Genomic DNA, 26,068 nt, shown 5'->3' on the forward strand with positions numbered 1-26,068 from the left:
CAGTTTCACTGTTTTCCTCTCAACCCTGTTGGGCTCATTTTATTGAATAACTTATATTCCTAAGAACTGAAATGTAATTCTGAGTTCTGAGTTTGTAATAGGATGAATTTTGGCTGAAACTAGGATGGAAGAAATGGAAAATACAACTTAGCGGTTAATTCTTTTGCTCTATGTAACTAGAGGATCTCACATGTTCAAATAGGCCTGACCGTTACTGCTCTGCTTCTTCTCCTTCAGCATGTCCTGCTTTACTCGCATGTTTCTCAGTAATGTCCAGCTCTAAGCTAACATTACTGTCTGTTCTTGTCTTTCCTCTGTGTGTCTTTGTGTTTCTCTTTGTATTTGCATGTATCTTTGTGCTACTTCTTGCCAGTTTCTGTGCGGTTATGGTCCTGGTAGTTCAGTTGGTCAACCTGCCAACACTCTTCCCAAGGTAAAACTAAATATAACAAACCCGAGTCTCCAAACATGACGCCCCTCATTTCATTTCACCCTCATCTTCATGTTTCATCTTCATCTCCCTAATTTTTATGTACATTAGAAAAAGCCACAATCCACAGCCTTTTCATTGATCTTTATGCTGACATATGTTCAGTGTCATTCATCTCCATCTCTGATTTTCATTTAATCCCTTTTACTTACTTTTTTACTAGTTGCTAAAACTATACGTTACTGTACGTTGCAGCTAAATTTTTGTCATTACAGAAGTTGTTTCTGGGTTCTATTTTCTTTCACATACATGTCTTAATTGAATAAAAGTAGCTGTTAAAATGTCAAACCTTACCTTAACTCATAAAGACTCAGTGCTGCTTTTGTGGTAGTTCACAAATGATTTTTTCTCTATATTTAACTTTTCTTAATCGATATATCATCATTTATTGCAATATTCTCCCCTGTATTTAGATTTCTTCCAGTCAAAATCAAGTATTTTCCTGTATTCACTGATCATGTAGATGTTCATAAAAATTCAGATTAAAGTTGAAGGTTGTTTTATCAGAAACAGAGAAAACTCAAGAAAAAGTGACTTTATCAGTAAAATCTGTCATTAACTGAACATAAATGTAGTGTGTCCATCCACTATCGTTGATCTAACTCCATGGGTTTTACTGGTGAATCAATGTTGTAGAAGATGACAGTGTTTCCATGGTAACTACGGAGCCCCTGAACGTCCAATGATGACCATGAAAAGATGACAAACTGTATTTTACACCAGTTATTTATTGATAGGATTAGTGGATCAACACACTGCAAAAAAGGGGTGTCTAAAAACAAGATAAAAACACTAAATCTGGGGAAAAAAGTACTCAAAACAAGTGAAATATCTTTCCATGCAGCAAGATAATTTCACTTGATTTTCATGTAACACTTCTAATTCTTAGTTATTGGTTTTTTGTTTTTTTTTTTTATCTTGGTAAGAACCAAATAATTTGCAGTGCAGGTATTAAACATTGTAGATCAGTAGATGGTTTTGGCCAGTGATGGATGTTTGGGTCTTTATGGGTTAAACACTCACTCAAAACCCAGAGATATTTCCTCTTTGAGTAAAATAAACTTCAACACATCCTTTTTGAGAAGTTGAACCGGTAGTTTATTATTTTTTCTCTTTTGATCAATAGATTATTAACAGGAAAAAGTATTTAAAATATTTCGTTACTGTGAGCTTATCATTTAATTGACATTCATCACAGCTTTCTGTTCTACTCTTTTAGCTTAACAAAGACTTTTCTATTTAGAGGCAGAAAAGGAGGAAAAAGCTTAGTGTCACAGCTCAGGAAGAGACAAAAATCAGCCTTCATTGTCTCTCTCTCTCACTTTTTGCACTGTTTTCACTTTTTGCGGTCGTGACACTGTGTTTTCAGGGGGCGGAGACCAGGAAGCGCTCGCCCACCCTGAGTAGTCAGTTCAAGAGGTCTCTGGAGCTGCTGATGAGAACACTGAGCGTCTGCCAGCCCTTCTTCGTCCGCTGCATCAAACCCAATGAATACAAGAAGCCCATGGTGAGTATCTGCAATCTATGTCCATATATTTATTTAAAAAAGGGCTGTTTTTAGGGATTTTTTGAACTAGTGGTGCAGGAGAGACTCAAACCTTCTCTACAACAAGTTCAGTCGAGAAAAGTTTTATAAATGAATCAAGAGTTGCAGGGGTTTGTCAACTTACAGAAAGACACATCTAAAACCAGAGTGTAATTCAGAATGAAATAACAGCTTTACATTAGATTTATCTATTTATTTTATCTATTCTAGTCATGTGAACAAACTAGACCAAAAACAAAAGCAGCGTTCACACAGTCATGAAACACCTTCTTATTTAAATTTTACATGTTATTTTCTAGGCCTAGAAAACTGCTGAAATGAACTAAATTAGTCTGAAGTTTTAGAAAAGTCATCTGTAATATTATCTGTCTTGAAATTCAACAAAACAAGAACAGTTATAGCACAGCTTAAATTAAGGCATGCTTTTGTTAAAACTCTTTTTTGAGATGATAAATTAGTGTTAAATCAGTTTAGTTTTTCTTTTGTTTTAAAGTCAGTGTCAGACTTCGTTACATGATTCTGCAGCTTAAAAACTAGTTCATCCCTTTTCATTTTCAGCTATAAAATGTCTTTAGTAACTGATTGATAATATTACTTTTGTAAACTTGCTTTAACTTCTCATTTAAATGCATGTTTGAGAAAGAAATTATGAAATTGGATCATATTATAATAAAACTACAAAACAAAACCAACATTGAACCACTAAGCATTTACTCAAATGGTGCAGCATCAACATTAAGTGTGTGAAATTCACTGTTAGAATAATTTTGTTTTCAGACACATTCCTTTATTTATTACTATTTATACACATCAGTAATCACCTTTGACCAGGTGCAGTGACACTTTATCAAGCATAAACACAAACACATTATCACAATCATTACATGAGAAAAGGTAACAATAATTTATTACAACTTTATGGGAAACTGTGCAATTAAATCCCGAAAATCAATTGTGAATAAATTAATTTACTTTGCCAGTAATTCTATCATTTGTACTTCTCAATTTGTACTGTAAATAATAAAAGTTAAATTATGGCTGAAATTGAGACACTCTTCGGTTTTAATCTCAGATTAATGTCCGATTAGTGTATGTAATTCCATTTTTTACTCACTCAGTCATATTCACACTGCATCTTAAATGAAAACTTCTTTCAATCAGAGGTTTGCCTCATGCTTCTGCCATTTGTCCAGGTCATTGTTGGAAATGAGAATCAGTTCTCAACCAAATTATCTAGTTAAATAAAGGGTAAATAAATTAAATAAACACCATCAATTGCAGACTTCAGCACTTCTGTCAAATTTAAGTCTGACATTAGGCTGTATTAAAAGTAAAAAAAAAAGCCATTTGAAAGCTTTTTTTTTTTTAACAATACACTTTGTGGCCCATGTGGAACAAGACAGCCCACTTTAGGGTCATGACCCCCCAGCTGAGAAACTGGTTTCATTGGATCTAATCTGACGGTCTGTAGACTGAACGCTCCTCTGTTTCTGTAGTTGTTTGACAGGGAGCTGTGTGTTCGTCAGCTGAGGTACTCAGGTATGATGGAGACCATTCGGATCCGCCGGGCCGGTTATCCAATCCGCTACACCTTTGTGGAGTTTGTGGATCGATACCGGGTGCTCATGCCTGGAGTCAAACCAGCGTACAAACAGGTGAAATGAAACTACAGTTCTGTGTGTCTTGTATTAATTTGAATTCAGTTTGATGTAAGATAGAAACCACAGTAACAACCTTCTACAGATGAATTTCCACAAGGAGCTTCTGTTGGATCTGATCATTAGAGGTTGACTGATGGATTTTTAAAGACCGATATACTCCTACTGATAGCATCCCCACTCCTACCCCCAGGAAATAAACTGAAAAAATAAACTGAAAAAGGATTATCCATCTCTAAACATATCTGAATCATTGAACAGCACCTCCAAGTAAATGGACCAAGTAATTGTAACTGAACATCTAACTGTAAAACATGCTCGTGGGAGTGATTTTTATTTTATTTCTTACGATCTACCAATCCTGACGGTCTGTAAAATGTCCTGTCTCTAATTCCGATGAAACACGTGTGATTCTATCAGGTCGCTGTGCAGTTTTTCCCACAATCCAACAGCAGTCTGTTTTCTTTGGACCTCCATATGTTGTGGTTTCCTCCCTATCTCTGCTGTTTGGATTGGGCTGTGGAGAAAAATAAGCTGTTTGGACCAGGTTTTTGGGGTTTTTCATCTAAAATGATGATGATGATGATTATTGTTAATCTTTTATTTAACCACAGAGGAACCTAATTAAGAAGTCTCTCTTGGAAAAGAGCCAAAATAAAAAAAATACTGAACTAGCCACTTCTGTACATAACAAATTTGGGACTCCAGATGTTGTTTGATCGGAATTGGTGACTTGGGGACTCCTCTGCTAACACATGACTATGGTTCCACCAGTTGATAACAGCTATGATATGCTAATCAGCAATACAGATCGCTAACTACTCAAAATGCAAAAATGAAAATATAAAGTGGAGACATACATGGCTCCAGTGGTGTTTTTGAGACTGTACATTTTTGAGGAAGGAGACAAGACTTTGACTAATTCTAAAAGTTGTTGCTTCACGGTTCTCATCCCATCTGGTCACTTTCTGACGATTTGATCAAAGGCCTTGTGGTGGTGTTGGTCTCTCAGATACTGGTGTAACTGATCAGGTGTTCTGAGTCAAAATGGAGAAGATGTCTTATACAGTATATTCGTCTGTGTTTGTGTCCCATTAGGAGGACCTGAGGGGAACCTGTCAGAGGATCGCGGAGGCTGTGCTCGGCAGAGATGACGACTGGCAGATGGGAAAAACCAAGATCTTCCTCAAGGTAGAACTAGTACTGAATCATTTTAGCAAAGATTCGAAGAGTTTTCTTTTGTCAATTCACTAGATGCACAGGACAAAGGGTAGAACTGAGGTATCGTTTTTCTCTCACCTTGTAAATAAAAAAGCCGTGAAGATGTAAAAATAGAATAAGAATGAATAAGTGGTATAAAGAATAAACTATAACAGAATATAAAGTGTTTATGTAAGTCTATTAACAATAGCAGCGGTAGTACAAAAAAACAGCGTTTATGTGGTGAATAATGGATCAGAACAGCATCAGATAAGACAGTAACTGCAGCAGGTGTAACAATAGTGCAATATTTGTCATAAAGTGCAGGAGACAGTCAGCAGCAATCTGAGAGTATCACAGAATATTGTCTTCTGAGTCTTTGAGCAAATGAATAAAAACATCCTCAATGAATTCTCAAATGTAGTGAGTACAAAAAGTGCATGTGTATTAAGGACACCAACAGTCATGGTTTTGCTCAAGATGTGAATGAAACTGGAATGCAATGTTTTTAGCATCTTTGCATCAGTGAAGTCTGATTTATTTATACATAATTATCAGTAGGAGCCCTGTGCTTTTAATAGAAATGGCACCAATATTATGTGGCTGTACTTTTATATTTGCTCTCAGGTGAATTGTGTGTGTCTTTGCGTTTTGTTTTTCTGCTCAGTGTGAGAACAGGTTTGGTCATAGTTACTGGATTTAGTTACATGAGATGAGATGAGATTAGATTAGATCATGATTCCCTTCTTTATTTTTTATCGTTTCTGCACTTTCTTTTTATTCAATGTTTTATTCTCTATGATTTAAATGTAATTTTATGCCTTTGTTAAGCACTTAGATTACCATGTGTATGAACGGTGCTTTATAAATGAATTTGCCTTGCCTAGATTAGATTCAGTTCGATTTGATACGATTCAATTTGAGTTGATTCGATTAGACAGAACCTTATTAATCCTTTGGGGAGGGTTCTCAGGAAATTAAGGTTCCAGTAGCAGCATAACACAGAATGTACACATAAAGGAAATGTTACAAGACAAAAAGGAAAGAAAATAGTAAGAACAATAGCTATAAAAATAGTACTAATGTTAACTGGTCGCTGTGGTCATGCTGTCATTTCTCACTCCAGAGGCTGAGTGGATATATTATTGCTGGAGATGCTTTAGACTTGTTTGTTGTTGTTCAGTGCCTCCTGTTAAAACCTTCTGCTGGTCTGGTTTCTGTTTAAACTAAAGAACAAAAAGGATGAGTTTAAAGGCAATATTATACTTACCAACAAAGTGACATCAAAATGAAGCTAAAGTTTTGACTTGATGCACCCGATCCCCAGGTGTCACACAGAGGACACCTGGGACATGTCCTCACTTAAATGTAATGTTGAAATGTCGGCTTTATTTTCACAAAACCACTGCATATTTGCATGTTTGAGTCTAACTGCGTACTGCTTGGCTGGACAGGAAACAGAACAGGACATGGGATGTGCAGGGAGGTGACAGCAGGGCAGTGTCCACATTTCCCAGACAGGACGTGGTCACATGAGCCAGAGGACAGATGGACAGATCACAGGACAGAGAGACAGAAGTTTAGCAGATGGAGTTCCTTTTTTGTGTCATGTTTTTCAAATGGAAGGGAAAAGTGCTGTAACTGTAGCTTTATGTCACCTTTTCCCCATTTAAGTGGGAATAAAAACAAACCTCACTTCACATTTAGGGACGTCTGTCATTTTGTTGTTTGTTGCAGAGTTGAGGTGAAGCTCCATGTTGACAGTGGGATAAAATATTGTTATAGGCCATAAGCTGGTGTGAAGGCACTGCGTCTGGTGTTGTCATTGTCTTTTGTCATCTTCCTCATCTTCATCATAGTCTTCCTTAGAAAATTCTTTAAACATCTTCCCAGATAAAAGTACTGGTCAGATTCATTTCAAATTTTCTAAGTCTCTTCCTTGGGACAATTTCTACAAAGTTTGTTCACAGTTTTGAGAAATTTTGTTTTTTGAATTTTTGATGAAATTTTGAAGTATTACAAATTTGCCTTTACTTATAATGGCCCATATTTTGATGGCTTATAACATGTAAATAGTTAGAGATATCCATTTAGTTACTACTGAGCACTGATAATGAAGTCATATATGAACTTTAATTTAATTAGTTGAGTTCTCCTCCAGTGAAAGTACCACCCACTTCTATTGGGAGATTGATCTGCATCCAGACCACAGGACTATAACATAGAAACAGAACTTGACAGTCTTGCAAATTCAACTTTTTATTGATTCTTGATAAAACATACTGGTGACCTACAGGTCCATTGTTTTTTTTTTTGTTTTTTTTTTCACATTTAGCTTAGTGCTTCATCTTGTCTCGTCTAAAATGCAACAACCACAAAGAAGTCTGAGGCACAAAAAAAACCCAAAACTCCATTACTGACATGGACTTTTCTCTGGCTGTTGCATTTTCCATTCATGCAAAACTCATTGCAATTGTAAGTTACAGATTGTCAGTGTTTGTTAGCATTTTGTTATATTTTAGTAAGGATTCACTGATTGGAAAATTCCTTGCCAATACTGATAGATTAATTTGTTCAGCAAATAAAACAAACTCTCAGTCTCATGGAGGTGCTTCACGTGGAGTGATGCAGGTTTAGGTCTAAATTGTACGTGGCAATTTGGACCTATTATAACTACGGTACTTAGAATTCCTCGTAACGATGATGAACCACAGCTCAGATATGTAGTGCATTTTGAATTCCTATCTGTTATTTTTCTCCTCCGTCTGCTGCTGTAGGATCACCATGACATGTTGCTGGAGATTGAGAGAGACAAGGCCATCACAGACAAGGTCATCCTCATCCAGAAGGTGGTTCGAGGTTTTAAGGACAGGTAGGAACATTTACAGCACGACTGACCAAGACAAATTTCCCTGCTGGAACAAGAAAAGATATCTTACCTCATCTTAAATATCGTGACATCTACAAACATCAACACATACATAACACATGCCAATAAATCTTTATAAAGTATATGCCAGGGGTGTCAAACATGCGGCCCGTGGTTCACCCCAGCCCGCCAAAGGTTCCAGTCCGGCCCTTGGGATGAATTTGCAAAGTGTAAAAATTACCCTGAAGATATTAATAGCCTGTAAATAATGACAACTCCACATTTTTCTCTTTTGTTTTAGTGCAAAAAACATTCAATCATGAAAATATTCACATTAACAAACTATCCTTCAACAATAAAATGTGAATAACCTGAACAAATATGAACAACCTGAAATGTCTAAAGAAAATGAAGTACAATTTTAACAATTTTCTGCCTGTTACTAAATGTTTTGTGCCTTTATAAATCCGATCTGTAATGCACATGTAGAAATGATAAGTTGAGGCACTATACTGCTAGTTCCACTTATTTTTCTTAAGAAATTTCTGTTTATTCAGGTTATTTACATTTTTTTTTTTGTTTGGATAGTTTGTAAATGTAAGTATTTTCATTATTTAATGTTATTTTTTTACACTAAAACAAAAAGAAAAATGTGGAGTTGTCAAATTTATATGTTATTATGCTATTAATTTGCTGGTTTGGCCCACTTGAGATCAAATTGGGCTTAATGTGGCCCCTGAAAGATAATGAGCTTTACATCCCTGGTATAAGCAAATCAAGTTTCTGTAGGGAAGTGTGCAAAGGTTTTCAGAGATGCCAAAATTTATCAGATTTGTAGTAAAGGTCACAAGATACTTATTTTTGAAATCTGTGAAATCCACATGTTCAAATGTAGGTTTTCACCATTTTATAAATTGATTGGGAAAATACTATACAGAATGAATAGATCATTTGTTGCAGCCTGGATGTTGCCTTTAAACTTTAAAACACAGTGATGTATTAATCTTAAATGTCTGCCATCAGATCTAACTTCCTGAGGATGAGAAAAGCAGCTGTGTTGATCCAGAAGACATGGAGAGGTTATCAATGCAGGAAGAACTACGGCGCTGTAAGTGTATTTATTGACATTACACACAGGCAGCTGTTAAACAACGTGATGCACATTGTAAAAAAAGTGAACATAATCTTTCATCGCCTCCTCTGTTCTTTCTGTCTTCGTCTGTAGATGCGAGCCGGCTTCTCGCGCCTCCAGGCCCTGGTCCGATCCAGGAAGTTGTGCGCCTCGTATCATGTGGCCCGTCAGCGAATCACACGCTTCCAAGGTCGCTGTCGGGGTTTCCTGGTCCGCCGGGCGTTCAGACACCGGCTCTGGGCCGTCATCACCATCCAGGCGTACACCAGAGGAATGATCGCCCGCCGCCTCTACAAGAGACTGAAGGGAGAGGTAAAGAGATGGAATGCCAGGAGATCCACAGACATGTGACCATCAATGTGGAGATAATTAACAAGCAAAACTTAACAAATAAAGCAGGTTTTTATAATGATACGGAACACACAATATATTTAGTCTGTTACAGTTTATTACTGCTCTTTACTTGCAACAGAGGGAGTATTGTAGCTGCTGAGATTTGGATTTTCTTTTTTACCTAAGAAGAATGATATAAACATGTAGTTAAACTAAAAAAGCTGAAAATATAAGGTTGGTAAAAGATTTTCATTCTTATAATGTCTGAATATAAACTTAAACTGAGATGCATTATGTAGTATGTCTATAAAAATAGACTCACAGCGCCACCTGCTGTTGTGAAGATTAATAGCTCAGTATGTTCATTAACTCAAACATGGAGAGGTGACTTTTTGTCTTTTAGATTTGTTATATAGTTAAGACATGCAGTAACTGTTTCTGAAGCATATTTTACAGAAAAAGTAAGAATTACTTTGTTAATTCTGTTTGTATTTTCAGACTAAACTGTCAGTGAAGTACTTCTACAACATGTTCATTTCCATACTCTACCTTAATATAATGTAATCAGTGTTCCTGCTGTTTCAGTTTCTTCTGTTTAATTTAATTTAATTCTTCAGATTAATTTAATTCATTAATCTTTTAATAACATTTATTACCCTGTTCACACTAACACACAAGTGATGTTGTGTTTACATGCAGTATCCACACTATTCTGATCTTTTAAATCCCATTAAATGGAGCATTTTGAAAACACTGCTGACATTATTTTAGTTCAGAAACTCCAGGGCTGTATCATGATGTCCTTTATTATATCAGTGTTATTAGTTACACAGAAGGAGGATATTTGAATCCAAAGAATGAGCTCTGTAAAGCCCAAAGACATACAGCAGATGGGGAGGTTATGAACAGAAGCTGTTCATGTACCATTGTTGTTATTTCTGATGAACATTCTCTTCTCTCTGTGACTTCAGTACCGCCGGAGGCTGGAGGCTGAGAAGATGCGTCTGGCTGAAGAGGCCAAACTGAGGAACCAGATGTCTGCGAAGAGAGCGAAGGCTGAGGCTGAACGCAAACACCAGGCGAGTTTAACTGCAACCCTGACACCTCGAGTGTCATTTTAACACCACAGCATCTATATAACATCCACATCCAGAGCCAAGGCAGCTATAGACAGATGTGGAAACTAGGGAGAAACTGATTAACTGTTATGGTGAATTTTAAACACTCTTAAGGCATTTTCAGTGTCATATTCTTTGAGTTTGGAATCATTATTCATACTAGTTGGCTCAGCGTTTACCCTTAGATGCACAAGTGTCTGGACCCTCCACTCTTCCATAAGTGGGTCAAAAATGACCTGTGTTAAAATCAAGTAGTTTTTGTCATTTTAAAAATAATCATTAATTTCATATTTTGGTTTACAAATAAATGATTTCATGTTTGAAATAAATAAAATAAAAAAGTATTTTGAGAATTTAAAAAACAGAGTATATTTAATATATAATATTTAGTATATAACAACAATAGAACAATGTCAGTATCCATTTTGAGTGAGTCCATTGGTATTCCTGTAGAATGAATCAAAGGTCCAGATGAAATTCCACTGAAAATGAATGCGGGTCATTTTTGATCAACCTATGGAAGCTTAGGCTAGTAATACAAAAACTACAATGTCATAAAATCTATGGAAGGTAAATAAAAAATTTAAATGGCGTGATGTCATTAACATGTTTTTGAGGAATACCTGGAATATGAAATAATAACTTTTCATTACAAAGATATAGCAAGAATAGAAACAACCTCACCGGGTCATTTTTGACCCACTTCTGCATCTGAGGGTTAATGCGGTCTTTATTTTTCAGGAGCGTCTGGCCCAGCTGGCGAAGGAGGACGCCGAGCGGGAGAAGAAGGAGAAGGAGGAGGCTCGGAAGAAGAAGGAGCTGGTGGAGCAGATGGAGAAGGCCCGACAGGAGCCCGTTAACGACTCCGACATGGTGGACAAGATGTTCGGCTTCTTGGGAACGACCAGCTCCCTCCCCGGTCAGGAGGGACAAGCCCCCACTGGCTTCGAGGTCAGAGAACAAACAGAGGGGTTTCAAGGTTTCATCTAGGATGTTTTGTAGCAGAAGGGGGAAAAGGGGTGGAACGTTTGCTTCATATTAAAGATCTCTGATTCAGCTTAAAAAAAAAAATATTGTATGTTTATATGTTTACGTAATTATTAATCAATAATGACAGCTTTTCAGTGCTGCAGCAGCTACAGAATGTAGATAAAGGAGGTCATGGCGTCTCTGGAAAAGATAAACCAAGCTTTTAATTCTTACCTTCTGTCTCCTGTGCAGGATCTGGAGCGAACTTACCACGAGCTGGAGGTGGAAGACCTGGATGAGGCTCTTCCTCTGCCCGAGGACGACGATGAGGAGGATTTATCAGAGTACAAGTTCGCCAAATTCGCCGCCACTTACTTTCAGGGAAACACATCTCACAGCTACGTCCGACGGTCACTCAAACAGCCGCTGCTGTTCCACGATGACGAAGGAGATCAGCTGGTACGTCACCATTGACCTCTGACACAATGACATGGACCAAAAAAATCATGTAACCACCCAGTATGACAGATTATAAACACGACAGAGGAGTGAAAGAGTAGATTAGATTTTTATGTAGATGGATGTTAGGAAAATATCATGCAAAACCAGGATGTGAATTAAGTCAGGTGATTTATTCTTGCCAGAAGGAGAAAAGAATGGTTAATTACATGGCAGTGATCAGAAAATCCTCCTCGGGTCTCAGTCTTATAGTTGTGGAAAAACAATGTGTGTTTCTGGACGATATCTCTGTCTACCATCTTTGGGACAGTGTTACCTTGTCTTATAGCATAAAGTATCTCTAACAAAGGTGCACTGGTTATGTTGTCCAGAGGTTAACCTACAGCTGAGGCCTTAGTACTTTTCTAAGATCACACATGAATGAATGCTTGAACACTCACTTCACTAACTGACTCCATTAGGATGGCATATGATTTTTCTGACAAGTGAAAAACTAAAAAAATATATTAGATGAAAGAGGGAAAAATAGGGAAGAAAAAAACTAATGAAATGGGAGTCAGTGAAAATAACGTAACTCAGCCAAAACTCAGCCTAAAACTATCATTTTTGTTTGTTCCTTTATTTTACAATCCATCTAACATACAACATGTTACTTATTTGACCTTGTTTTTAGTGACACCTGGTATCAGGTCCTTCAGGCATAGTGGAGACACCTCCCACTGGTTCTGTCTGTCAAAGTGATGTAAACCTGACCTAGGACTGGACTTAGTCACTGTCCAGTAGTTCTGGTCATCTTAGTTCAGTCCCATTGTATGTGCTATACAGTTTACAGTACAAATGACTTGTAATTGACTTATTTCCTGTGTTGTCAGACCAGCCAGTGATTATGAAAATTGATTTGATATGTGGTTGTTTTTGCCATTTACTTCTTCATTCATATTCTGAACCACTTTGTCCTTGAGAGGGTTGTGGGGGTGCTGGAGCCTATCCCAGCTACCATTGAGTGAAGGCACGGTACACCCTGGATGTGTCACCAGTTCATCGCAGGGCTGACATACAGAGACGAAAACCAATCACTCTCACATTCACACCCATGGGCAATTTAGATTAACCAATTAGCCTATTAGTGCATGTCTTTGGATGATGTGAGGAAGCCAGAGTACCCGGAGAGAACCCATGCAAACACAGGGAGAACATGTAAACTCCACACAGAAAAGTCCACCCCCGTTGGTGGAATCGAACTCAGGACTTTCTTGCTGTGAGGTGACATTGCTATCCACTACAGGACCATGTTGCCCTATACTTGAAACTGCAAAATCTGTATAAATAACCATGACAGTACTAATCACTCCATTTGAGTAGTCATTACTAATTACCACCACTGATAATCAATATGAATTTTGCTTGAAATGTTCATCCCTGACATGCCCTTCGTTCCTCAGGCTGCTCTGGCGGTGTGGATCACAGTTCTCCGGTTCATGGGGGACCTACCAGAGCCCAAGTACCACACAGCTATCAGCGATGGGAGTGAGAAGATCCCCATTATGACCAAAATCTATGAGACGCTGGGGAAGAAGACATACAAGCGAGAGTTGCAGGCGCTGCAGGGAGAGGGTGAGGTGAGGAAGAGGAGAGGTGGGCAATGAAGAGTTTACATCATGTTATGTTGACGAGTTGATGTTTCACCACCTGTTTCCTGTGTTGTCTCGGTTCCAGACGCCTCACTCCGACAGCCACAAGAAGAACAGCGTCCGACACAAACTGGTGTCTCTGACCCTGAAGAAGAAATCTAAGATCACTGAGGAGGTGGGATAGGCAGGGTGTCCGCGCATCTTTAAAAAGCCTTAAATGGGATTGTCTTAAATCAAAGCTTAATTCTTCTTAAAATGTATAATTAATCCTTAAATCTGACACTCAAAGGTCTTAAAAATCCCACAGACATGATAAATGATATTAATGATGTTGTACTTGTCACCCACACTGTGTTTCTGAGTGAATCAAATATGTTTAATTTAAGTTTTGTTAGACAGTGTCTCCGTACACTACATCACCATTCATGTTTGTATTTACGGGTTCGGGTGCAGGTTGAGTTGAAGGTCAACAGATCCAGTTCCACAGAGTAGTTACAATGTGGTCTATTTCAGGTCACAAAGCGGCTTAATGATGGTGAACACGGTCTCCATGGTAACAGTATGCTGGAGGATCGGCCAACATCCAACCTGGAGAAACTTCACTTCATCATCGGGAATGGGATCCTGAGACCTGGACTCAGGTAAACACACACAAAGTTTCATAAACTCACATGAATATTGACCAGACTGTGATGTTTCTCTAGTGTCACAGATTTACCTTTTTGCATTTTTAGTTTTATTTGAGTCCTGACAAGTAACTAAATACATTAAACATCACCCAGACTGGAAGGGTGAGGGTTACTATCTCTGTTTACTGTGATGAAAACAGTCCATTATGTCCAAATTATGACGAGTTTCTCACATTAATGAGCCATTTTTACCTCTGCCAAGGAACGGGGGAGGTTATGTTTTCATCAGGGTTTGTCTGTTTGTTCGACTGTTAGCAAGATAACTCAAAAAGTTATGGACAGATTTGGATAAAATTTTCAGGAAATGTTAATACTGGCACAAGGAACACATGATTAAATTTTGGTGGTGATCAGGGGTTGGGGAGGCTGATCTGCCTTGGCAGAGCTCTGCGCTCTCCAAATGCTTTCCTAGTCTCTAAATGTTGACTTAGTGCATCATAATAATAATGAGACTCCCTTCACAAACTCATTATTTTGAGGAATTTTATCTTTACTTTGAGAAAGTTTATCATATATCAGTTCCCAGTAACTCCCCCCAACTATGTAAATTATATTTAATGCAAAATTTATATAAATATTCATACAAATCCCAGATTTTTTCCTCTTTATATTTAGTTTTTTCACTCGTTTGTTGTTTTTCTACCTGTCTTTTCTCTGCACTTGCCTGTTGTATATTGCTAGTGTTAACTTTAAAATTTACCCACAGTGTAATAACTTATCTTATCTTATCTTATCGTATGTTATCTTATCTTATCTTACGTCATTATTTTGACAAAGTTTATCATTATGTTGAGGAATTTTACCATTATTTTTTAGGTTTATCATTATTTTGACACCGTAACTCATTGTTTTCAGATTTTAAGTCAAAGTAAAAACTTTGACTGAAAGGTTTTTTTTCTTCACAGTGGTAGAAATCAGCGTCCACAGGAAACCACGTTCTTCTGGGTTTTATAAACATGTTTCAGTGCCATGTTCACAGGTTTAAATGGTGAAATAAATGCAGTTGTTTGTTTCTGTGTTTGTCAAACAAACAGACTAATGTAACTGTGTGTATTTAGGGATGAGATCTACTGTCAGATCTGTAAACAGCTGAGTCAAAACCCATCTAAGAGTTCTCACGCTCGTGGATGGATCCTCATCTCGCTGTGTGTTGGATGCTTTGCCCCGTCAGACAAGTTCGTCAAGGTCAGAAGACGCCAAAGTATTTAGGATTATGACGTTGTCTTATTGCTGAATTAAAATGGTTTTGCTGTAACTGTATACCTTACATTTATTTCTCTTTCGTCATTTTTACAGTACCTGAGGAACTTCATCAACAGCGGACCTCCAGGTTACGCTCCGTACTGTGAAGAAAGGCTGAGAAGAACCTTTGTTAACGGGACAAGAACCCAACCTCCATCCTGGTTGGAGCTGCAGGTACAAACACAGACCTGGAGCTTCATGGTTACATTAATGAAGTGATGTCTGTATAGAAATCAGAGGTACTTAAATATAAACAGAGGCAAAAGTGCACACTTTTTACTGCAGTAGAAGAACAGATAGTGCCTCTTTAGTTCCTCAGAGTGTATTAGTTAGAAGTCAGCTGTAGAGGGACATTTCTATTGGGTGTTAATTAATATAAAGTAAAGACTATTAAACCACTGTAACATAAAAAAATCAAGTAAAAATAATAGACTCAAAATAATGACCATTAATGTTACTTCCATGTTTAAATCAGAACTTTTCTCCACCATCCAGTCTCCATTTACTGTCGGATGCGAAATGTAGATGTTAACTTTTGCAAGATAAAATCATAAAACAAAGTAAACATGAAATCAGAGACAACAGGGGTCTTTTAATCTTTATTATCATTTTGACTTGTTGCATCTTTTACAGTGTTTTTGTCTGTGTTGGCTGATGTTGGGAAGGCTTGTAATGATGCAAAACAAAACTAATAGAATATAAAAGTAATTTCTCCTTAAATTCAGTTCAAGTAAAGAGCCTGATTTGCAAATATAAGGAGTAAATTTGGGTTAAATTGCATGGAGTGAAAATAAGAAGCTGGATAAACAAATGTGCTTTTTGCTTCATTCTTCTTACTAAAAAAACATGCATATAATAATTCAAGGATTCAGGATATTTATGGATATGACAGAACCCATTCAGTAAAAGACAGAATACGAGTTTAAAGGTAGATGTCATGTGGTGTGCATCACCTGAAGTTCTGGAATCTCTGTTCAGGCCACCAAGTCCAAGAAGCCCATCATGCTGCCAGTGACGTTCATGGACGGGACGACCAAAACGCTGCTGACAGACTCAGCCACGACCGCCAGGGAGCTCTGCAACGCCCTGTCAGACAAAATCAACCTGAGAGACCGCTTTGGCTTTTCTCTCTACATTGCCCTGTTTGATAAGGTGGGTACGCACCAAGAAGATGAATAATGAAGATGGTTTATGAACTGCCATTTTGAAGTCAGGAGTTTATGTTTAACCCAAAGGGCAAGGACCTCAGCTCCAAAATAAAGCCAGTGCAGTAAAGTTGGAAATGAGATAAATCAGATATTTATGTAAAAAAAAATTTTATGGTCTTGTTCATTAACATATTACCCATGATTAAAGTTGAGGAATTTATATTATTTAATATACAAAACAATCTAAAGACCTACTAGAGCAATCAATTATAATAAAATAACAGAAAAATTGTCTCTAAATATTGACAATTCCAAGTGTTTCTCTTTGATTTAATGCAAAAAGTAAAATTAAACATTCCTTTTGCAAAAAATAATGAATATCCTGAACAACCTGTAATTTTTTAAGAAACATAAGTGCAATTTTAACAATATTATGCCCCATTTATATATATACATTACAGATGACAATGGATCCACAAAGACACAAAAAAATTAGTAACAGGCAGAATATTGTAAAAATTTAGTTTGGATTTTGGAGTTATCCATATTTATTGGTTACTCTGCTATTATGTTACTGGTCTGACCCACTTGAGATCAAATTTGGTGGAAATGAGTTCAACACTCTTGATCGTTAATATCTTCAGTGTAAATTTTGCAAATTCATCCCACTGGCCAGATTTGTGGTGGTGGTGGATCTGTGGTGGGCCGGTTTTGGCCCATGGGTCTTATGTTTGACACCCTTGATCTTGTCGAGTTAACAAACTCAACCGACTGTGTAAACTTTAATCAAGTTAGTGAAATTACACTGTGGTGTTTAACATAGTAGTGTTAGTTAGCTGTGTGGGTGGTATAAGTTAACATTAGCTTGGTGAGTTTCACCGTCCACATATGGTCACTTCTGGCTCCAAAAACAGGTAAAATGCCAAATCTGAGACCACACTTTCAAGCTTCATAATTCTAATAATAATAATAATAATAATAGTACTGAATATTGAATGATGGCTATAATGAAGTCATGCTCACCCTCAGCTACAAAGAACAGAGATAAATATGTAGCGGTAGGGTAGGAAATGTTTGTAATAATGTGTTTGTACTGATGCAGGTGTCGTCACTGGGCAGCGGGAATGACCATGTGATGGACGCTGTGTCGCAGTGTGAACAGTATGCCAAGGAGCAGGGCGCCCAGGAGAGGAATGCCCCCTGGAGGCTGTTCTTCAGGAAGGAGATCTTCACACCGTGGCACAGCCCGGGGGACGACCAGGTCGCCACCAACCTCATCTACCAGCAGACCGTCAGAGGAGTCAAGTTTGGAGAATACCGCTGTGACAGGGTGACTGCTGCTGTTCAGCCACATCTGATGGACAGTCATACTCCTCTGTTTCATTCACACTCACTATATTCACATCCTGATTGTATCTTCCTCTGTCCCGTTGTCAGGACGACCTGGCGGAGCTGGCGTCTCAGCAGTATTATGTCGACTACGGCTCAGAGATCCTTCTGGAACGTCTGCTGAGCCTCATCCCATCGTACATACCTGACAGAGAGATCAGCACCTCCAGGACGGTCGAGAAATGGGCTCATTTCATCATGGCCGCCCACAAAAAGGTACTTATTAGATCAGTTTAACCCTCAAAGACCCAAACTGACTTATTACAGGTTATCAAGGAGACGTGTCATTATTTCTGTTTCCATTTATTTTAACATTTTGTTCACATGTTCTGGGCCTGTGTTTAGAAAATCTGCACTTTGGAAAGAGTTTTTAAGGCCTCAAGGACCTAAACAGCCATCAGCGACCAAAAGCATCTACTGATCTAAACTGTTTAATACCTGTTGATCCACTAATCCTATCCATACATGTAAATAATTGGTGTAAAATGTAGTTTGTCATCTTTTCATGGTCATCAGATATGACTCATTTGGACATTCAGAGGCTCCATAGTTACCATGGAAACACCGTTACCTTCTACAACATTGATTCACCAATAAAACCCATGGAGTTGGATCAATGACAGTGGATGGAGATGCTTGTTTTATGTGAAATGAAAGATGTATTTTGCTGAAAAAGTCACTTTTCTTCAGTTTTCTGTTTTTTTGATACAATAACCTGCAACTTTACTCTGAGCTTTTATGAACATCTACATGATCAGTTTTAAATTAAATATAGGAAAATACTTAATTTTCTCAGAAAAATGCAAAATACGGGATTTAATATTATAATAAATGGATATAAATGACTTAAGAAAGGTTAAATAAAAAAAATTCATTTGGGAACGGACACAAAAGTAGCACTGGGTCTGTATGGGTTAATCTGAATAGTTAACATAAATCTGCCAAATAAATGTATCCAGTTTTGCATTTGCCTACATACTGTATGAGTAAAGAATCATTATTTAACTCTCACAGTTATTTAATATCTAGGTTTTATTACAGTTCACTCTTCATTCTCCACCTTCTGCGAGGCGTCACAGTTTCTCTTCTCTTGAACATTTGAACGTTTGTGTTTCTGTTCAGAGCATCTACACTCAGAAGAGGTTCGATCCTCTGAAGGTGAAGGAGGAAGTGGTGGACTTCGCTCGCCACAAATGGCCTCTGCTTTTCTCACGTTTCTACGAAGCCTTTAAGTTCTCTGGTAAATAAACACCTGCCTCCTCTGTACAGAAACATATGACCAGATCTTCTGTTTGCTTGGATTTTCATTATTCATCCTTATTATTAAATTGCTTTGCTTTACACAACTCTGTCGTTTCTGATAAAACCTGTTACCAGGCGACCTGAGCTTGTCATTTGTTTGGTCGGTAGTTGTTCATAGAAGCTTCTGGAAACTCTACTGTCTCTAATCTTTCTAACTTGTTTGTCTGAAGATGACTTGTGGACTTTTCTCCCTCTTAGGTCCCAGTTTGCCCAAAAACGACCTGATCGTCGCTGTGAACTGGACCGGGGTTTACTTTGTAGACGAGCAGGAACAGGTCCTCCTTGAACTCTCCTTCCCAGAAATCACTGCAGTCTCCAGCAGCAGGTGAGGCATGCTGGGAGATTCTTTTATTTTCTTTTATTTTATAGTTGTTTTTTTTCTTGTTTTCTTTTGTAGTTTTTTCCTTTTCTGATTTAATTCGTTTTCATTTCTTGTCCTTTCTTGTCTTTTTTCTTTTGTTTTTTTCTTGATTCTCTTCTGTTGTAGTTTTGTTTTTTTTGTTTTTTTTCCAATCCCCCTCAGCTGTGGTGGAACCACAGGTGCATCCACTCACCTAATCAACAGAACCTGAAGGATCTGCCTGGAACACTTGTGTCTTTATTTGCTTTTTTCCATTTCTTTTCTAGTTTTTCCTCTTTTCTTTTCATCTACTTGATACCATCTCATTTAAATTTCTTATCTTTCTTTTAGTTGCTTTGTGGAGTTTTTTTGTATGTTTTTCTTCATCAGATACTCACTTTTAGTAAGTTTATTTTCAACCTTTCACCAGATGTGTTATGATTATATCTATCATGACCTCTGAAACACTGACGTGTAATTACTGCAGAAGGTTCTGATGTCACAGTGACGTTCAGCCTCTAGTTCTTTATTTCAGAGGATGTGTTTGTTTTTTCAGGGGAGGAAAGTTACAGGGTCAGAGTTTCACTTTGGCCACGATCAAAGGTGACGAGTACACCTTCACCTCCAACAACGCCGACGACATCCGTGACCTTGTGGTGACTTTCCTGGAAGGGCTGAGGAAGAGGTCAAAGTTCGTGGTGACACTGCAGGATAACCCCGACCCGGGTAAGTCCAGAGCAGCAATGACATCATTTAATTTAGGATTTATAATAAGTAAAAGTTCAACAAATGTGACTCACATATGAATCAGGAATGGTGCTAACAGAGTTAGGCGTGTGTCTTTCTTCATGCTAAAGGGTGTTAAGTTTTGGGATGTTTAGTTGACATTTCCATGTGTAAATAATATGTATATATGTAAATGTATATATTCACTATATGGACAAAAGTATCTGGACATGTTGAATTCAGGTGTTTCTTTTCTGACAGGGGTCTGGGATACAAAACAATAATGACTAATGCCATAATATAGTTTTATGTTGGGATAAATATCATTGCATTGGTTAGTTTGGTTTAAATTGTTATTTTTACCTCCAAAATGCCAGAGAGATGGTTTTACTTAATTTCCCTCAACATTGATTTTGTAAATATAAAATATATGGACAAAAATACCGAGACACACGGCTCAATTAAATCATTTCATACCACTTGGGATCCATTTTTACGGTATTTCAATTTAAATTTTCCTCAGAATATAGATGATTAAACATCATTGAGAAAGAGGGGAAAGGAGAGAATGAGAAATTATGTGTAGTCTTTTCCTTTCTTCTCTTATTTCTGTGTACTATACTACCTTTTTACTTTTACGATTTGAGTTTCTTTATCATTATTTATGGTTTCTGTTTTTGGTTTTCTTTTATGTTTTTCCTTATTTTTTATTTATTTATTTATTGATTGATTGATTTTTTTTCTTTGGCCTGTGGGTTGGGTGTTGACAGTCAGATATGTCATTCTTGATTGTGCATTGACTGTTTACGAATTGATATGTCTGTCGTGTTCATTGAAAATGTTCAATAAATATAGTTGGAAAAAAAAAAAAAAAAAAATACCGGGACACACTGTTCCTGCTGATTTGAGCTAAAAACATCAGTATTTCCTTAACGTTTAATGGGAGAGTTTCCTTAAGTGAGATGTGAAGAAAGTAGATGGTTAGTTGTGGTAGAAAATTATTTACAGTCAGAGCTTGAAAAATATTTAAGAAATTCAGAGGAAGAACATTTAAAATCATAGTCATAGATTAAAAAAAAAAAAATCATTGTAGAGAGAATCTAAGTCAAAACCATCTCTGAGGCACTTTGGAAGCAAAATAACAATTTAAACCAAACTAACCAATGCAATGATATTTATCCCAATATAAAACTATATTATGACATTTGTTGTTATTGTTTTGTATCCCAGACCCCTGTTAGAAAAGAAACACCTGAGTTCAATGTGTCCACATACTTCTGTCCATATAGTGTATGTATGTACAGAAAAAGTAATTTAAATAGTGGATACTCCTATATTTCCTGCTTTATTAAATGTTTTGCCTGTCTTCTGCACTTTGTTTCCTGTATTTTTGCTGCTGTAAAAACTGTAGTTTCCCCACAGTGGGATCAGTAAAGTCATATCTTATTATTATATTATTCATACATAGACTCAAATGTTCTTTAACCCTTTCATGCATACTGGTCACTACAGTGGACAGCTATTCTCCAGTTGTTCTCTTGTATATTCATGAGTTTTGTTGTTTTAGTTCCATATCAGTCAACACATTGGACGCTCTTGCATCATCTCATACACCGCAATTCATACCATTACTGTAACTTTGCTGTTCTCGATAGACCTGATCTGCACTAACATGTTTGATTGGAAATCAAATGCTTGTTATTAGAATGTAATTAATATAATTTTTTTTTTTAAATAAAAGTCATTTTATTATGTTGTCTTCATGAAGTGAGAAATGACTAGTATTGGAGTATGATAAAAATGTGAGAAAACATCAGATTAACAGCATTAAAAATGTTTTTATTTCACACAGTATATCAGTAAATATGTTTCTTTGCTTGAAATATGAAACGCATGGTGTCCAGCTGAAACTCCATGAAAAACAGGTTCATACACTTTTTTTCAAACGCTTTTTTTTTTTTTTTTTAATGACTAAAGAGAAATAAAAACACTCAGGAAAAATTCTCATAATTCATGCATGAAAGGGTTAAATATCAGGTACAGGTCACGGTAATAGAAGTAGTTAATGCGTATAAGAGGTTGTTGAATGTGTAAAAGCAGAAACAGGAGATCATCATCTCCTTGGTTTTCAGCTGTGTGTTTTTTCCCTCAGCCGGGGATGAGTCGACGTTCCTGAGTTTCATGAAGGGAGACCTGATCCTGTTGGACCAGGACACCGGGGAACAGGTCCTGAACTCCGGTTGGGCGCACGGCGTCAACGAGAGAACCGGACATAAAGGAGATTTTCCGGCCGACTGCGTCTACGTCCTGCCCTCCATGACCCGACCCCAGCAAGAAATAGTGGTGAGAAAGTGAACGCAACAGCTTCAGAATGAGTCGGATGTAAACAGAGACTCTGAAAACCTGCAGCCCTGAGTTTTACCTGAAGGAAACTGAGGCGTACTTAACCACAACTGGCAATAATGACAGGGTACTAGGGTTATTATAGATGCACATTACATCTGTTAACACTGAGATTATTGGGTATTTACAAGAAAAAAGTACAGTTTTTCATCATGCATTTGTGTCTTTCATTTCAGACAATTCTAGTATTTTCTTGCAAAATTATAACTTCATGATATAAGACAATATCTGAACTTTTTTCTGAGAATTTTTTTTTCTCATAAACTTTACTCGCTTTAATCTCAGAGAATATTTGACTTTCTAATTCTTTATAAAGCTTTGAATATACTGTTTTCTTTTCTCTTATACATTTTTTTCTTCTAAATGTACTTATTTAAATCTCAGAGGAGGACTGTTTTCTTCTTAAAAATGTACGACTTGAATACTAAAACTGTTCTCGAGGTTCTTTCTTGAAATACCATCCCCTTCGTCTTTTCAGTTTTGGTATATATGTCATCACATAATGCGTAAAGACAAATATTATACAGAATTTTGAAATGATTATTCAATCACGAGTACTTTTCTGACATGAAAGTCTTCTAAATGAACGTTTGCTGTTCTGTTTTTGAGATATTCATTGTTTCTTGATCTTTTTTTTTTTTGTTCACCTGTCATTTGTCATTAATTTACATACAACTCATCTCTTTTTTAATCTGTAAATTAGTTCATGTCTGTTGATAGATTTTTGTCTCATTTGCGGAGAAGAAAATAATTAATAGTTTTAAAGTTTATGATGAATTTTGACTGTTAATGTGTGTTCCTCTTTGACTTGTTGACACCTGTGTTGTGATCTGACCAATCAGGCGCTGGTTACCATGACACCAGACCAGCGGGAATCGGTGCGTGCCTCACAGCTCGTCATGCCAGAAACTGACGGCCGGTTGAAGCCGTACACACTGGAGGAGTTTTCATACGACTACTTCAGGTAAAAACAGAAGTAAACACATGAATGAAGCACAAAGCAGAACAACCGTACACAGTAAAACTCACAAACCTGGAGGAAAAGGGTTCAGTTTGGACTGATTTGTTACATTTATCAAGTAGATGAAATGACTTAAAGGTAGTTAACTTCTGGTATCCCGCCCACAGACCTTCCTAATCACCGAAAGTGTGAAATCTGCGTATTGGGTTAGTGATGTCCAAATATTTTTCATACAGTTTGTTTTAAATGTTTTGTTTTTTTTTGGGATTTCATCAACTTGAGCCATAAACAAAAATACCAAATACTCAATAACTCTGATGTTTTTAATCCTTTAAATGTTTTTTGATAAAAAAACTTTTTTTTTTGTTTTTTCAATATTCTACATAAAAATTTTATTGTTTTTTTTTTCCTTTAATTTTTGGACCCTGGCATGTATCAGTGATTAACAGCAACATTGGTTCATATGCATTATTATTTTTTGTGCTGGGTCAAATGTTAATGCTAAAATGTGTTAATGTGCATATTTTACTCACTTTGGAGAAGGGTGTTAGTAGTTTTTCAATTGTTTACAATGTGTTGATTTTAGTGGCTGGGTCAGAATTTTAAAAATTATGTAAAAAAGGAACAACTTTTGAATTCTGACCTAAAACAAGTTGTGAAAAATGATGTTGACCTTTTATAGCATGAAGTCTAAAGTGTGCATAATGTGCTCACCCGCGTACCAGAAGGTTAATTATCCACATGAAATTCTTTGACAGAATCTATGGCCCAGAGTCTTTATTCAGTTTCAGTTTTTCTTCAACATCATCATAAACTCTTTTTCTTTCACGTGTGTCTGTTGTTTCTTCAGGGGTTTGGGTTTTTATTTTCTACCACGTTAAAACCATAGATTCACTGCAGAACCCTACCTGTAAACTCCATCCTTCATGGCGCTGACTCTTGTCCTTGTCCCTCCAGGCCTCCTCCCAAACACACCCTGAGCAGAGTGATGGTCACTAAGAACCGTGGGAAGGACAAGATGTGGAGCTGCACCAGAGAGCCGCTCAAACTGCCGCTGCTGAAGAAGGTGGTCAACCACGAGGACCTGTCCCAGGAAGGCTGCATGGCCTTCATCGATATCCTTTACAACGCTGCAGCCCGGTCTGATGCCAGCCTTTAACCTTTGTCAGTAAAACTAAGATAACCTGAACTGAACCCTCACTGATACTGAAGGTCATGGATGTCCAACTCATTTATGTTCAGGAGCCACATGCCGCCCAATAATGCAAAATAATACTATAATAACCTATAAATAATGTCAACTCCAAACTTTAAGGAAAAATGCTTAAATCTACAAACTGCCCTAAAAAAATGTGAACCTGAGATTTATTAAGAAAAATAAGTGCAATTTTAACAATATTATGTCTCAGTTTATCATTTACACATGTTCATTACAACTTACAGATCACAGTGAAACTACAAATACACAAAACATTTACTAACAGGCAGAATATTGGTACAATTCCACTTATTTCTCTTAAGGAATTTCAGGTTCAGCTTATTCACATATTTTGTGAGAGGATAGTTTGTGAATGTAAACATTTTCATGTAATTTTTCTTTTTCACACTGAAAGAGAAAAGTTTGTAGTTGTCATTATTTCTATGTTATGACAATATTTGACTGATCCACTGTAGATCATATTGGTTTGTATGTGGAACCTGAACTAAAATTATTTTGACATTGACTGTGAATTGTAGTGTAATAGTGTATTTTTTGCTTTTCACAAGTTCATCCCATGGGCTGGATTGGAGCCTTTGGGCTGGTTTCAGTGCACGCCCGTATATTTGACTCTCCAGATTTAGAGCACTTAATAGTCAGCCCCTACTGGCCATTAGTGGTATTACAACTAACTTACCTGGTTAAATAAAGGTTAAAATTAGGGATGCACCGATACCACTTTTTTCCAGACCGAGTATGAGTACTTACATTTGAGTACTTGCCAATACCGAGTACCAATATGAGTACTTAATAATCCCATTCCAGTTGTTAGTTCCTTTTGTAAATGTGCTTTATTGTCGTTGTCATTAGTCTGACCGGAACAAAGTGCTGCTACTGACATTTAATGTGTTGGAATGAGCGTTTGTCAATTAATCCACCAGGGGGCACTGCTCTGAATTAACCATACTGGACAAATACCACGAAGAAAAGTAAAGTTTTTTGAGAAGAAGAAGAAGACAGTCAGTAATAAACATGGAGACGACAGAGGCAACACTAATGTGATACTAACTGCAGCGTTTTCACGTAAGGTTTAACAGTTTAGCTTCAGCAGGAAGAGAAAAGAAAAATGAGTGATAAGTTTGGTTTTCACTTCTGTTGGTGGGGGTCTGCACCGCTCCGTACTCCCGCTGGTATTCTCATTCTGTTTACGCATCTGCCAGAACCTGGAAAACAGATGGAATGTACGCAGAGGACAGACAGAACGC

The 26,068-nt window shown here is 37.1% G+C and overlaps 1 protein-coding gene across 3 annotated transcripts in view; it reads left to right on the forward strand.

Moving 5' to 3' along the window:
* Positions 1 to 26,068, forward strand: part of LOC115431332 (unconventional myosin-VIIa-like) — a 70,027-nt gene that overhangs the window by 35,161 nt on the left and 8,798 nt on the right. For 2 of the 3 annotated variants that reach the window (XM_030151607.1, XM_030151608.1), the window contains 23 exons: positions 1,860 to 1,997; positions 3,533 to 3,691; positions 4,793 to 4,885; positions 7,672 to 7,766; positions 8,787 to 8,871; positions 8,989 to 9,207; positions 10,200 to 10,307; positions 11,088 to 11,297; positions 11,568 to 11,774; positions 13,217 to 13,393; positions 13,491 to 13,580; positions 13,919 to 14,046; positions 15,153 to 15,279; positions 15,391 to 15,510; positions 16,315 to 16,488; positions 17,587 to 17,814; positions 17,922 to 18,089; positions 18,996 to 19,113; positions 19,374 to 19,500; positions 20,072 to 20,241; positions 22,394 to 22,584; positions 23,487 to 23,608; positions 24,563 to 24,720. In XM_030151607.1, coding sequence (XP_030007467.1) covers positions 1,860 to 1,997; positions 3,533 to 3,691; positions 4,793 to 4,885; positions 7,672 to 7,766; positions 8,787 to 8,871; positions 8,989 to 9,207; positions 10,200 to 10,307; positions 11,088 to 11,297; positions 11,568 to 11,774; positions 13,217 to 13,393; positions 13,491 to 13,580; positions 13,919 to 14,046; positions 15,153 to 15,279; positions 15,391 to 15,510; positions 16,315 to 16,488; positions 17,587 to 17,814; positions 17,922 to 18,089; positions 18,996 to 19,113; positions 19,374 to 19,500; positions 20,072 to 20,241; positions 22,394 to 22,584; positions 23,487 to 23,608; positions 24,563 to 24,720 — 3,412 coding nt within the window. Of the gene's footprint in view, positions 1 to 373; positions 434 to 1,859; positions 1,998 to 3,532; positions 3,692 to 4,792; positions 4,886 to 7,671; positions 7,767 to 8,786; positions 8,872 to 8,988; positions 9,208 to 10,199; positions 10,308 to 11,087; positions 11,298 to 11,567; positions 11,775 to 13,216; positions 13,394 to 13,490; positions 13,581 to 13,918; positions 14,047 to 15,152; positions 15,280 to 15,390; positions 15,511 to 16,314; positions 16,489 to 17,586; positions 17,815 to 17,921; positions 18,090 to 18,995; positions 19,114 to 19,373; positions 19,501 to 20,071; positions 20,242 to 22,393; positions 22,585 to 23,486; positions 23,609 to 24,562; positions 24,721 to 26,068 lie in introns of all 3 variants that reach the window. The other variant, XM_030151606.1, reaches the window with a different exon arrangement.

Source organism: Sphaeramia orbicularis, chromosome 13 (genome assembly GCF_902148855.1).
Source record: "Sphaeramia orbicularis chromosome 13, fSphaOr1.1, whole genome shotgun sequence".
Taxonomy (NCBI): Eukaryota; Metazoa; Chordata; class Actinopteri; order Kurtiformes; family Apogonidae; genus Sphaeramia; species Sphaeramia orbicularis.